General features: G+C 35.2%; 1 protein-coding gene across 1 annotated transcript in view; it reads right to left on the reverse strand.

Moving 5' to 3' along the window:
• The window catches only part of ak5 (adenylate kinase 5), a 213479-nt gene that overhangs the window by 144970 nt on the left and 52907 nt on the right, over nucleotides 1-15602 (reverse strand). Inside the window, exon 6 of the mRNA NM_001100084.1 lies at nucleotides 4763-4954. Coding sequence (NP_001093554.1) covers nucleotides 4763-4954 — 192 coding nt within the window. The remainder of the gene's footprint in view (nucleotides 1-4762; nucleotides 4955-15602) is intronic.

Here is a 15602-nt window from a genome sequence, read left to right on the forward strand (position 1 = left end):
TGCTACTACAGAAATTAAATGCTTACAGGTTTCCAGCTTTCTTCAAACAATTTATCTTTGTGAAGAAAACTCAAATACACTCAAACAGGTTTGAAAACACTTGAGGTCAAGTGAATAGTGGGTACATTTTTGGGGGCAAACTATCCCTTTAAGGCCTGAACTCTTACTATTGTCAATCAAAATTGAAATGTGTGTCTAATTCTGCAATCTTCTCTGCCAGCCTGACTATTTCCCTTCATTTATTGCACGCGAATCACTCATACTGACAGAGAGAGATAACAATACAACAAGCAGTGCATCTGAAAAGAGCGGGGGGAAAAAAAATCATGACTCTTTGTGAAATTGTGGCTCATTTTGACACCAACATGTCCTAAATCTTTCTTATAGGCAGTGTTGGGTAAATTAAATCAAAAAAGTGATTAAAACTGTATTTAAATTCCTTTCTAATTACTTGTCTGAAACATAACCCAATTACTCTATGGGCCCTATCATACACCCGGAGTAATAAGGCGCAAGACATGTATGATGCAATTTGTTGCTATTTTCAGACCAGCACAACTGTAATTTTCGCATTTTGCGCCACATTGTTTAAATAGCAAATCTATTTGCGCCACTTTGTGGACTTATGGATGTGCTTTTTTCAGTTTATTAATGCCAATCTGCATCTGTATAATATTATTATCAGTATTATTTTTTTTATATGCACAATTATATTTGTTTTAATAAAAACAAGTTTAGATTTGTCCACCTTTTGGGTTTTGGAGACGTATGCATCACCATTTGGGGGATAAGAATTGGACGTGTGTTTGGATATAACTATCATACTTATATATGTTATTATTGTTCATTTAGTTGCAGGAAATTAGAACTGAATTTAGAAATAGTTCTGACACAGAATGGATGTCTTCACTGGAGTACATACAACACCATGCCCTTATCCACAAAAGTAAAGGAATAAAGTGAAGAGTGAAAGTACAGAGAAAGTAAAGAGGCAGAAAGGTGGAAGCTTGTTCTTTATCCTTGTGCTGCAGACGGTCAGTTTAACTGTTTTCGCGCTAACAAATCATTCAGTTTTCCCAATTACAAAGTCCGACTTGTAAATAGCAAATGCACCATGACGGGATGCAACTACTATAACTCCTAAAGGGAATGTGAGATGAGACACTGATTGGATTAACGCACATTATGCTCAAAACACATCCATAACTCAATAAGAGAATAAGCACAACACTGTTAGACCATGCGCCGGGGGGGCAAAGCATATTTTTCCATCCTAAAAATATAGCAAAAGTGGATTTGAACGTGACCTTAATGCTTTTGCGCTATGTGTTTTAGACTTTGCACTTAGATCATTAAAATAGAGCCCTATAAGACATATATTTAATAGCAGGGCCGGCCCGTGGCATAGGCAGTACAGGCAAATGCTAAGGGCGCTGTACATCCAGGGGGGCGCCAGAAATAAGCGCGGTTAAGTTGGTTTTGTTTTTGATATTCCTGACACACATTCAGTGATAGATGACAATAACTGCAAAACATCTTAGCCTAAAAAGATCTAAAGTGTGTTTCATACAAAAAGAAAAAGCTGGTTATGTTTCACAGCAGTCTTTTTCTTTTTTTCGCTCGACATTATGACCACTGCTCCGTTTAGCCGGGCATATTCGTTTAGCCGGTAGAGCTGAGCTCGCGCGGAGTGGAGCTCTCAGTAAGGTACCGTCGGAAAAGTGCTTATTTTTTTTCGTTTTTTTTTTTTTTTGCTCTGTCCTGCGTGTTTTATTTTAAACACAACCAATTTTCTCTTAAATGAGCACAAACAGTTACTACAGTAGTCGAATGCTTCATTCATTCATATACAGTAGATCTGTGCATTCTTACATTAACACCTCTGTGAGTGAGAGATTAATGAGAGATTAATTCGCTGGTCTTCACTAAATAACTATAGTGACTTTAATCAATGTGCAAATACAATTAAAAGTCAAATAGATTTTATAGCTTTATTTAATTTCTGTATAAGCCATTGTTTTTAAAAGGGTAAACCTTTTATTTTATTGCCAATATTTTATATTGTTTGCTATTTTTTCTATCATTTGAAGCTATTTGTTGTCCCATATTTTTTACATCCCAACGTTGACAGATGGCATAACATTGCTAATCAATAAATATCTATAGTGCTATCTGTTAGTTTTAACGTCAGCTAATGTTATGGAAGGGCATAGATGTTATGGAAAATAGTAACAGTAATGTAACTACCCCCATCATTTCTTCCTCAAGCAAATGTGTAAATATTAGATCTATTCAGCAGTAATGTTAATTGCATTGACATATTTATCTGACGTTTTCCCAGCTTGTAGTAGTCCCTCAAAAAGCGATTTAGTTTCTTATGACTATACACTAGCAGTGGAATTTACTGCGATGTGATGGGGCGCCACCTGAAATCTTGCCTAGGGCGCCAAATTGGTTAGGGCCGGGCCTGTTTAATAGACTACTTAAATCTATATAAATCTTAAAGCATACCCAAGGTAATTAAACTTTTAATTATTTTAAATTGACAATACTTTTTTTACCTTTATTGCAAAATGTTAAACGTGTATTAAATCAAAACAAAAAAGTTTCAAAGTAATAATGATACCATAGTTTATTCATATAATATGTATTGATAGTAATTTCAATTCATTTTTTCTTAAGCCAAATCGTAACACCTTTGAAACATCAAGTTATTTTGCAAAGATATTTGTATGGCAAAAATAATAATGAAACAATTACTCTAATTCTCTAAACTGATTTAAACAGAATTGTTGAATTTTTGCAAGGCATTTTAGGCAAGTATATTTTAAGTAACTGTAATTAAATTACCCTTTCAATGAAAAGTAATCCCTTACTTTTTCAGCAGAAAAGTCATTTAATTTTTTTTAACTAGTTACTAATTAGCACCTATCTATTGATAAGGGATGCGACAGTCAGGCTAACACTCTAACAAATGCTAAAGTATGAATGTGATTTGAGATGTTGTTAAATGTCTATGCATTTAAAATAAAGAGGTAGCCATTAAATCTCCGAGGTGTAGTTCTTTCTGGTATCCATCTTTTTAATCAATTTGGACCCTTCATGCATGTCAGTGTAAATGGTCTCAAAGCAGCTTAACACAGATGAAGAAAATGGAGTAAAAGCCATAATATTTCAAACTGTGGATCATTCCTGAAATTCAGGCAGGCAGGAGAGTAGTGTAGAATACAGGTCTTGTTCTAGTAAACTGAAACAGCTTCAGCTCAGTTTGATAAAAAAAATGTTACTTTAGAAGTTTAGTTTAGTTTCACCAATCGTTGAGCTTGCCGTCCATGATATTGGACTTTAGTCATCCAATCAAAAATCTATATTTAACAGTTTAGATGTTAAATATGTCTATTTATTATAACGGAAGTGGGTTTTTTAATGGACATTGGGTTCTAATTTAACAGTTTAGACGTAAAAAATATCTGTCCATTATAATGGAAGTGGGTTTGTAATAGGCATTGGGTTCTAATTTACAGTTTAGATGTTAAATATGTCTGTCCTTCATAAAGGAAGAGGGTTTATAATGGACTTTGGGTTCTAATTTAACATATTAGATGTAAAATATGTCTGTCCATCATTATGGAAGTGGGTTTATAATGGACATTGGGTTCTAATTTAACTGATTAGACGTAAAATATGTCTGTCCATCATTATGGAAGTGGGTTTATAATGGACATTGGGTTCTAATTTAACTGATTAGAAGTAAAATATGTCTGTCCATCATTATGGAAGTGGGTTTATAATGGGCATTCGGTTCTAATTTAACAAACTATACATTAAATATGTCTGTGCATTTTAACAGAAGTGGGTTTAAAATAGACATTGAGTGCTAATTTAAACATAGACATTAAATATGTCTGTTCATTATAATGGAAGTGGATTTATGATGGACATTCGGTTCTAATTTAACAGTTTAGACATTAAATAATTCTGTACATTTTAATAGAAGTGGGTTTATAATGGGCATTGGGAACTAAAAATGTGGAATCTATTAAAAACAAACAACAACCCCCCCCCCCCCCCCCCCCCCCACACACACACACATAGACAAAATTAAAGACAAGTTGTGCTGTATATGCTTATGTCAAGTTGTCATAGCAAAGACATCTCAACCATTGTCAAATTTGCATTTAAAATGACATATCTGAACAAATTACACTTGAAGTCTCTGAAAAAGGATCAGAATCATAGTCTATAAGCTAATGTGCCCCAAAACAGTCATACAACTAGCTATTAGAGGATATAAACACTCAATGCCCTCAGTTTGTCAAAAATCAATCAATATTTTTTTCCCAGGTCACCTCATATTTTAGTTTCTCATCAAATCCTTCAACCAATCAAACGCTCTCTAGTATCTGACATGTCCTGCCCACTTCATAAAGCTTTTCATTTGCTTTTCATTTAATGCGTTTAAGGTCAACCACTCTTACTGGCAGAGCTGGGATGAAAACAAATTACTATTGGCTGTTTTTTTTAAATGGGAGGGGCTATTCTATATCATGTTCTGTCTTCTTGTTTCAGTTATAATGACGTCGAACACAGAACAAAAATGCACATTTCAAAGCACTTTCCAGGACCTCATGAACAAGTGTTACTTGTCTTTTTAGAAGGCAGTTCTCGAATTCCTTCAGCACATTATTTTATTAAAGAGTTCTACCCAAGCCTACGTTCTCTTTTAAGTTTGTGACAATAAATATTCAAACATATTCCTTACTGTGACGATGAGGCCTTTTTCTTGGAAGTATTTAACCAGGGGGATGGCATTCTGTTTGAAATTAGTCAAGCGTCGATCGATAGCTTTAGGGTTGTCGTCTGGGCGACCCTGCTGTTCTGCTCGTTTCTCCAGGCGCTCCTTCAGACGCTGATTAGAACAAGCCAGAAACACCACCAAGTCTGGAGTACAGACCTACGGAAACAGAAGAAAGGAAGTGAGGGTTTTTAAATACTAATGTCTCAGTTGAAGTTGATACTGATGGGTAAGATCAAAAAGACTTGAGGCTGCAGTGATCTCTGGATATATGGATATTAAGAGAAACTTTGGGCCTAATGAAATGTTAATTGAAAAGGCCTCCGCCTCATCGTTTATAACCAGCGGGACACGCTGCTGAAGCAGGAGAGACACTCCGTATATCCTTATCTCTGTTGTCAACATGCCTCACATTACAATTACATAATTATTCATGAGATTATTTATAAGATTATATGTAATGACACATTATAAGATCCATTGTGCATTATTACTTTTATTTCTTATTTGTACAGTTTAAAAAATTAACAATGCACATAACTCATCTAGATGTAAATATTTTTTTTTCAGAATTATAACTATATATAATTACAAAGTACATAACATGACATATTTATATTATAACTTGTATTGTTTACTTAATTTTCTACTTATTCAAATGTCATTCTGTGTTCTTGTGTTGAGATATATATATATATATATATATATATATATATATATATATATATATATATATATATATATATATATATATATATATATATATGTATGTATGTATGTATGTATGTATGTATGTATGTATGTATGTATGTATGTATGTATGTATGTATGTATGTAAAGTTCATTCTGATTCTGATAAAATATTACGATTATATAATATATTTATAAATTTATATTTATAATTTATAAAATAACAAAGCTCATGGTCTCAAAATATGAATTTATTCCTATTTCAGACCTGCCTAAAACTGCTAACATGAAATCCAGATATTACTCCCATAAAGTTGATACTCTGCTTGTCTATAATTTCAAACATTTAATGCTTTAACTACAAAAATGGACTTTTCTTTAGTCTACATGCCAAACTGCAGGCTGACACAAGTGTTAAAATCACCTCCAATGGCATATTTTTGAGCTGAAGTGCACTTTCACTATGTTAACAGTTTGACTGCTGGGACGCCTTTTGGGAATGTGTACTTAATTAGTCACTGATAGAAAAAAGAAGATGATTACACATGTCAGTTCATAAATGCCTGAAAGCCTGTCACCAAACAGCAAAGCATGCAGATTATCACAAAAGAAGCATGGCGGGGAAAAATATTCATGAAATCTAAGACACTGAAATAAATGATTTATTTACACAGCACTGTGTATATGTAAATGCATGCCATTTAATATAATCTGTTTCTGCCAGTCAAACTTACCTGTATAACCTGACAGATCTGAAAATACTGAATGTCAGCCACACATAACCAAAACAAATGTGTTTCCACCATAATACATAAAACATAATACAATAATGAATGAATGAAATCTGTCATTGGAATGTATAAAACTTTCTATTTATTTTCTTTTTTCTTTATTGTCGTCCAAAGAATGTACATTTAAAAATATTCAATTAGATATTAACTATTTCAATAATAACATTTTACAATATTACTGTTTTAATATACACTGTAAAACCCAACAGTCAACTTAATCAAATGAAATGAGTGTAGTTAACTCAAAATTGTATAAAAGTTAATTCTACTCATTTGAAAAAAAAAATGTTAAACTCAGTTTTGAAGGTAATGGGTTAATGAAATACCTCATTACTTCAACCTTAAATAAAGTAAGTTCACAGTACTCATATAGATTAGCTTTTTAATGCAGATGGTTTGTAGCAATCAGTTTCTTTTAACGGTTTGAGTTGCCTTAACTTATTGGGTTTTACAGTACTCAATTGGTTTGAGTTCTCTTCTTTTATTGAATTTTGCTGTGCTCAAATTGCTTTGTTTACTCAAATGGATTAAGTTTACAGTACTCATTAGGATTAGTTTTTAAACTTAAATGGTTTGTTGCAATCGCTTTCCTCAAATGGTTTGAGTTACCTTAACTTTTTAGGTTTTAAAGTGTACTTACTCAAGCAAATAAATGAACAATTCTTTGATTACTAAAAATTCTATTAGACTAAAAAACAATGTCATTTTAAAATAAAATATAATCAAAGCTAAATTTTAGACTCTTCTAAAGCACATCACGAATCAGTTCATAAAAAAAAAACTGAACAAGCTGAAGAGAAAGAAGCCCTGAAGTCCTGTGAGATGCTGTGAACTAAAGATAAAAAGCATTATGCCACTGAGAGTTGTCTGAAAGTGACTGGCGTGTGGTTTTAAAGGGGATAACACCTAAAAGAACCCTTAGAGCCATAGCCATGCATACCTCCCATTGTGCAATACACATGACAAACTGTCAGTCTTCCTAACCACGATCATAACCCTCTGAGAAATGATCCTTTTGTTTTCAACGAGAGAACGCCTACAGTGTGTGGAGATGCTGGGTGTCTGTTTCATGTCAAGTGCTAAGCGCTTGCTATTTTGTAAACACGATGACAGTGGGAGAATTATTTATACCAAAGTGCCTTTAAGGCAAGTCATTTTATTCGGCGGCCATCTTCGAAACGCCTCTTGAGCATTTAACTGCAAGCTCCTAACCAGTGTTTCTAACTATTTGGAATGAAAAGGCACTAAGCTCTGCCTGAAAAGTCACTAAATGCCACTAGATTACGTCAAACAATAATTTGCATATTACTGACATCATCACATCCAATCGTTTCTGTTTGTTTAATAACCTATGGTTAATAAAGGGGTATTTATATTTGCACTATGCTTTATGTATGCATGTCAATTTAACTAAATGTATTGCTGCCTGAATACTGTATATTAGTTTAGATGTGTAGTGAATTTGCAGTAGTCTCTTAGACATAATAAGTTTTACTTAATAAAGTTCTGAAACTGTCACCAAAATCTCTCTGATTGTGAACAAGAAAAGACTAAAAGGTCAAATAAAATTTTTAAACTTAAAACAAAGAAGAAGCAGATCGGTTTGACTGTACTAGGGAAATACCTTAAGATGTTGTGCTAAATCACTTGCCGTTGGTAAGCAGAGGGGTAATCTGCTATCAGGCCGGAGAGGTTGGAGAGACTCCTGTACGAGGACTGAGCCGCCTGTGAGTGCTCTGAGGTGGGGTAGGGGCCGACGGCACATTTATAAAAATCTCTAGTAACACCAAAAAATGTCGCTAGATTGGTTGCTAGTCGCTTTTTTGAAAATTTGTCGCTAGGGGGGGTCTGAAAAGTCGCTAAATTTAGTGACAAAGCCGGCAACACTGCTCCTAACTCTTTGAATATGGGGAAACATAAAACTCTCTAAAACTGTTTGCCTAGCTTATACACTTTTTAAAAAATGTTGTAAACTTTACAGTATTACTGGCAATTTTGGTTGTGTTGAAAAAATGAGAACCAGTCCCAGGAGACATGTTTCAAGCAGAATTCTTTATTGAGACGTGTTGTTTGTTCTGCAGTCAAACGGCGTCTTCAAGAAGTCTTACAGTCCAAAATGAGTCTCTTACAATGACAAGAGTAGTCTAAAATAAGTCTAGTTTTCCTGTCTATAATATGCTTTTAGGTGGAGGGCAGTGGCTAAAAGTGCATTCCTTTGGCTCAGGCAGAGCTCAGGAAGCAAGAGGTTTTAATGTCTCTCACAACCTAGCTAAAGTTTTGAACATACCTGTCAACATTGGGATGTGAAAATAAAGGGATACCCCCTCCACCCAAAAGAAGTTCTCCAAATTACTAAATATGTTCATCTGGAGCTGTTTGTCGTAAAAAAAAAAACAGTTTAAACGGTCAATAATGTGTTTTTTTTATATTGTTTTTATTTAGAAAGCATTACCAATAATATACATTAGCAAAAGCTGCAAATAAAAATTAAAATCACTAGCTATAAAGAAATGTAATTCACTGTATAATTTAAACATTCTGATTAAAGAGCAGTGAATGAATCTCTCAGTTAGATTTTTTCATTTGATTACATATATAGCAAAGGTGTCACTTTAAAAATGCACAGATCAATAATGAAAGCACTCAATTGCTTTCCTAACTGTTTGTGCTCATTTAAGACTAAATTTGTTGTTTTTAAAATAAAACCCAACAAGATGGACATGAATAGATGTTATTATTATTATTATTTTTATTATTATGTGTATATGTCTGTTCGAACACGCACCCAAAACCCAGAGTGTCCACTTTTACTCCGCTTTAAATTGTGTGTATAAAATCCATTTGGGAAACATAGTCTATTTATTACCACTTATCGCGACATAAACTGATTGTTTTGAGGATTGCATTGGAGGGGCAACTGTGAATGTAATGGTAAGGAACAGAATTGCACCCTTTTTATATTTATTTCAAAGTGTTTCCATGCCTAAATAAAATAAAAGTACAGAACAGATTTACACTTAAAAGCAAGGGACGTCCCCTGGTGGTTCAGCGGTATGAGTTACAGAAAGGGAAGATTGGCTCTTTTATGTTTATTGCCACCCTTCATAGAAATGTAGAATCCCAGGAAAAACAGGAGGGTAGACAGGTATGCTTTTGAATAAACTAATATAATTATAAACCAAACAATATACCTTTTCTGTTATATAAATATCACTTTAATTTTAAACTAGATTATATATATATTTATATTTTCACAGTTCCTACAGCACAGTTTGGTAAAACTATAGCACGGTTGTAGTTGTTAATTTACAGTGCACTTGTAAATTTAACCAGTAATACTGTAAAAATTACAAACACACGGTAAATTAATAATTACAATTGTGCTGTAAAACTACAGTGCAAACAAAACTAAGAGTAATACTGTAAATTTAACAGTATTTTTTACAGTAAAATTTAACAACAAATACAATTTTTCAATCTTAAATTTTCTTTCTAAGCATTAGAATCATTAAAAATTGACTGAAAGTTAATTCTACTCATTGGAAAAGAGTTTTGAACTCAGTTTTGAAGGTAATGAGTTAATTAAATACCTCATTACTTCAACTTAAATAAAGTAAGTTCACAGTACTCATATAGATTAGCTTTTTAATGCAGATGGTTTGTAGCAATCGGTTTCTTTTAACGGTTTGAGTTGCCTTAACTTTATTAGGTTTTACAGTACTCAATTAGTTGGAGTTCTCTTCATTTATGAAATTTTGCTGTGCTTAAATTGCTTTGTTTACTCAAACGGATTAAGTTCACAGTACTCATTAGGATTAGTTTTTAAACTTAAATGGTTTGTTGCAATCGCTTTTCTCAAATGGTTTGAGTTAACTTGACTTTTTAGGTTTTAAAGAGTACTTACTCAAGCAAATAAATGAACAATTCTCTGATTACTACGAAATCTATTTGACCAAAAAAACAATGACATTTTAAAATAAAATATAATCAAAGCTAAATTCTAGACTCTTCTAAAGCACATCACGAATCAGTTCATAAAAAAAACTGAACAAGCTGAAGAGAAAGAAGCCCTGAAGTCCTGTGAGATGCTGTGAACTAAAGATAAAAAGCATTATGCCACTGAGAGTTGTCTGAAAGTGACTGGCGTGTGGTTTTAAAGGGGATAACACCTAAAAGAACCCTCAGAGCCATAGTAAAATTTAACAACAATCTTAAATTTTGTTTCTAAACATTAGAGTCATAATCAAAAAAAGTTCAGTTTGCCCTGAAAAAATTGTTAGCGCACACTCGATGGGATTGAGACAATGACACCAAACTCCATTATGGCTGTTTCTGAAGCATGTGATCCGATGTCATCATATTGTTCAAATAATGTAACATGTAAAAATCAATATTTTACATGCATTTACACACAAAATCATTCTCTGAATAATTCCAAATATGATCATGCTGTTATTATGAAGCAATTTCCAATGTATTTCTGATGGCAAATTAATGACAGCAACCTTTTTGTTTACAAGTTGGTTCAAGTGGTTGCTTTCATGTGATTTGCATTGATGTTTTTTATTTGACGCATGAGTAAGTTCCAAGAAAAAAAAATTGCTGACCCTTACACCCTCGGACGCTGTCACATTAGGGCATAGGGACCAGCCCTTCCAAACGAAGCACAGTTCTAGTTTAGGGCTGTTTCTGAAATTACCCTTAAATAGGGTTAACCCTTTAATACAGGGAACAGCCATTTGTTTTAGTATCCGAAACCATAATAGAGGTTATGAAGTGCACTCAATCACTCCTTTAATGCACTGCAATAACAAGTATACAATTGATGTACACTTCACAGCAACCCCTAATGCACTGTGAGAGCTTGCGAACCAAATTAATTCCCACGACTAAGACTCCTACTCCCATCTGTCGCACATCTGTACTGGCCAGATGTGAGGGCTTTTAATGTGTGAACATTTCCAAAGTCAAGACTGTCAGTAATGTGTTTAGCACATCAGACACAGCTCAGTTTACTGCAATGTCTAACTGTAAAGTTAATTAATCTTTAATTCAAGATGTATACCCAGCCAAGACATTTACTTAATTACTCAATACTATGTTGAAGCACCTTTGGAACAATTACAATTACAAATTCTATCTGCGTATGTTGCATCAAGCTTGGCACACCCATTTTTTGACATTTTATCCCATACTTCTTCACAATACCTTTTAAGCTCAATTAGGTTGGATTGGGACCGTCAGTGCACAGCCCTTTTTCAGATCTCTCCAGAAATGCTTAGTTCAGGTCTGGGCTCTGGCTGAGCCACAAGAACATTCACAGAGTTGACCTGTAGCCACAATTTTGTTGTCTTGTCTGTGTGCTTACAGTGATGGTCCTGTTGTAAGATGGACCATAACTAAACTGAGGTTCAAGTTTCATCATTGATGTCCCTCCACATCTTTCCCACAATCCTGACTAGTCTTTCAGTTCCCTTCAATTGAAAATTATTCACACAGTAGATTGCTGCCACCTTCAATCATCATGGAAGAGGTGGTACTGACCAGGTGAAAAGAAGTGCCTGCTTTGCTCCAGACATGAAGCGTGACATTCAGGCCAAACTTTATTTAATCAGAGCAGATTATTTTTATTCTCATGGTCTGAGAGTCTTCAAGTGTTTTGAGTCAGACTCCAGACAGGCTTTGATGCTATTTGGTCACTCTATAATACTGGATTGATTGATGGAGTGCTGTAGAGACTGTTCCGTTCCCTAACTTCTACCATTTATGGGTGATGTAGGCCATAGTGCTCATTAGCCGCATTTCCACTGTTGGGCCAGTGCGAGCCAGAGCTTTTATCGGGCCTGGCCGGGCCAATCGCCCGGGAGGTTGAGCAGTGAGGCTGAAATCATTTTGTGTTTTCACTGTTGGGCTAGTAGCTCGCAGCGGGTCATGCAAACCCCGCCCCCAGAACCTCCCCCCAATCAAACGTCACACAACTCGCCCACTTCAGCAGGAATCAATCAGGCAAATAAACACACCATATCGCATCATCACGAAATTATTCAAATGAAGACAACCGAAACAAACAAATGACACGTTACTGTACAGCATTACATTATATGTCTACACGCACAGGCCAATGTATTTCCATTCATTATATTTGTTTACTCCCCAATCGATTGTTGGCATCGTGCATCGAGTGGTCTCGCCACTAATGGAGGAACCCAGCGCAGTGAGCGCACCCATCAGTAATACAAAACTACAGATATTCTCCAGTAATAACTCGGTATAAAATGTATTTTATAACATCCTTGTTTTAATAGACATTGTCAAACATTCAGCCCAAATGCTAAAGAGAGAGCTAAAATTATTTTTTTCCTAGGCTATATGACACCTAATAGGTGATTCCCGTTTATTTAAAGATGTTGCATAATTTTCGGGGGTCTTAAGTAAAGTGTTAAGTGTTTCAGCACATAAGAGCAAGTAATAAAATGTAGGCTATATTTTGTTGCGCTTAGCAGCTATTCACTATTCATAAAACTCTACATTTAAAATTTCATTTTTTAATTTTACCACGTCATATAAAAACATAAACACTTGTTTGAGGACATACAACACATTTTTACATGCATTTTTCCCAATCCACTTTTTTAGCAGCACTGCAGAGTACTGGATGATAGAAAAGAAGGTAGGTTCTGCTTTCACTCACCCAATAAATGCTCTGTTTGCACAATTTGATTAATATCATCGTATCAAAATACTTTATAAATAATATTTTAAACCTCCTCCAGTGTTTATTGTTTTTAGAAAATATCTAAAATCTTTTTTCAGAAGGCCTTTGTAAAATAAAAGTTATATATGGCTTTAAAATGGTTAAATTTGTGTATTGTACACCTACATTGTTATCGTTAGCTTTTATTTGTTTTGTATTGGTTCGTTTATTTAATGAGATTTTATTATATCCGACATATGTAATTCTTTAAATTATTTTAATATAGTTTAGGCTGTTTTATCAAGGTATGACACTATTGTTTTGAGCCTACAAAAGTGAACGCGTTGTTTGTAAAGTTTTATGTCTGTCTGTTGTATTCATATTTTGTATCATTTCCAAATTAAATTAAAAAAAGAAAGGTCTCACTCTTACAAGCATCTATAGACAAACTTTACTGGCTGCTGTGTCTTTAATACGGTGTAAAGATCATTATGCGTTACTGAAACATCAAGGAGGACGCAGCAAAGAAAAATCACTTAAATTAAAACTTTATTATTTTATGCAACAGCCTTACATTCAAAAGGGAAACATAAAGTGATCATAAGCAAAAACAAACCTAGCCTATAGGGTGTTTTATGGAATAGCCTATCTTAAACTGACCAGCTATATGTTTTCTTTCCCTTATTTATTTGTTTGCTGCATGTACTCGTAAAACTAGCGTAATGACGGCACGCCATCTTTACCAGACTTGGACAAAGTCCACCTCTCTTTTCACTCCGCCCGAAGCCCCAGCTGGCCCTCTTTGGCCCAAGGTATTCGGCGGGCCGAAAAAGGCTGGCCACTGGCCCCGAGAAAGCCCTGCTTTGGCCCGATCAGGCCCTGGAAGTGACTGTGGAAGCGCAACTGGTCCTGGTTCGTTCGATTTAAGCGCGATAGAGGAAACACGACTATTGGGACCTTCAATGCTGCAGCAAATTTTAGTACTGCAGTTAAAGTCGGCCAATTCAAAATGAAACACCCGAAATTACAAGAAACTCTGGAGGAAATGTGGATAGCCTGGTGACACAATGACGTTTATTGAATAATGTGCTATAACATGTAAAACAGGATCATGAAAGGAACATTCAAAAAGCAACTGATGATAAAACTAAATCATATTAATGTCTTACTCAGATCAAGTCAAATAATTTGATTACTGATGTCTATGTAATCATCATAGGAAAGTTGCATAAACACTTTTATAAAAGGTTTTGTTCGATTTTGATGCCAAAAGTCTTGGAGAGCAACTCACAAGGAGATATGACATTAGCTTCGATTAAATGAAAGCACAGAATACAATGAAGCCAGATCAGAGAAGATGGAAACACATTTACCAGTGCAGCTGATCATATGAATAGCAATGAGACTTTTTTTATTGTGTGTGTGCTTGCTGATTTGTGAAAGGTTTAAACAGACTGTAGACTGTGTTTTGTGCGACAGTGTGTTCGGTGACCAGGCAACCAGTAACGCTGCCAGCACAACCAACATCAGTAACTGAATTAGCTTTGACTCTCATAGAATAGAGATGAGCAGCAGCCATGAAGGGATTTAAAACCCAATTATGAGATGAGCGCAGAACGAGAGGGGATCAGACCACAGCTTTAAAAGCGATCATTACAGGATTACCAAATACCTCCACTGTGAGTAAAGCTGAGAGACACTGTATGCCCCTCTTGTTCAAATGGTAGCTAAATATTATTCCAGTATGCCAGGCTTGAAGAAGGTAATATGAGGTAACTCAGCAAATTCCAAAGTGACCAACCCAGACTCATTCTGAAAACGCAGTCCTATATAAATTTCTGGAGAGTGGCAAATATGTCCCAGGAGCTACATTTTTTTTTTTCAGGTTTTTGTTTTAGTGAATCCACCTGCTATTCTTGCATAAATCCACTGGAGTCCATTGTCGACCGACTGATCCCACTACCCTTCCCCTTCCGTTAACCCAACCAATAGTGTTTTAAAAAGCTCCGATTGACCAGTGCCAACCCACTACCCAACTGACAATGTTTCCAGAAAAAAGAAACCCTGACCCCCCAAAATGAGTGATCTCAAGAACTAACAAAGAACCTTAATGGTCACTCTAAATAAGATCCAAGATTTATCTGTGGAGAGAAGAACACCAATCTCTGCAGCCCTTCATCGATCAGGCATGTGTGGCAGAGTGACCAAACTGCATGTCAGCCCCCGTCTGGAGTTTGCCAAAAGACACCTGAAAACTCTCAGACCTTGAGGAAAAAAAACGATCTGGTCTGATGGAAAAAGATTGAACTCTTTATCTGTGAAAACCAGCCACTGTTCATCACCTGGACAAAACCGTCCCAACAGTAAAGCAGGGCGGTGGCAGCATCAGCTGTGGGCATGTTGTTCAGCAGCAGAAACTGGGAGATTTATCAGTAATGGGGATGGAGAGAAAGGTGAATACATCAATGTGAAGACATCCTTGATGAAAACCTGCTCCAGAGCACTCAGATTGAGGTGACGGTTCATCTTTCCACAGGTCAGTAAGCATACAGCTGAGATAACAGAAGAGTAGCTACAAGAGCACTATGTGAATATCCTTAACTAGCTTAGCCCGATTGAAAATTAATAGTAA

Source organism: Danio rerio, chromosome 2, assembly GCF_049306965.1.
Source record: "Danio rerio strain Tuebingen ecotype United States chromosome 2, GRCz12tu, whole genome shotgun sequence".
Lineage (NCBI taxonomy): Eukaryota > Metazoa > Chordata > Actinopteri > Cypriniformes > Danionidae > Danio > Danio rerio.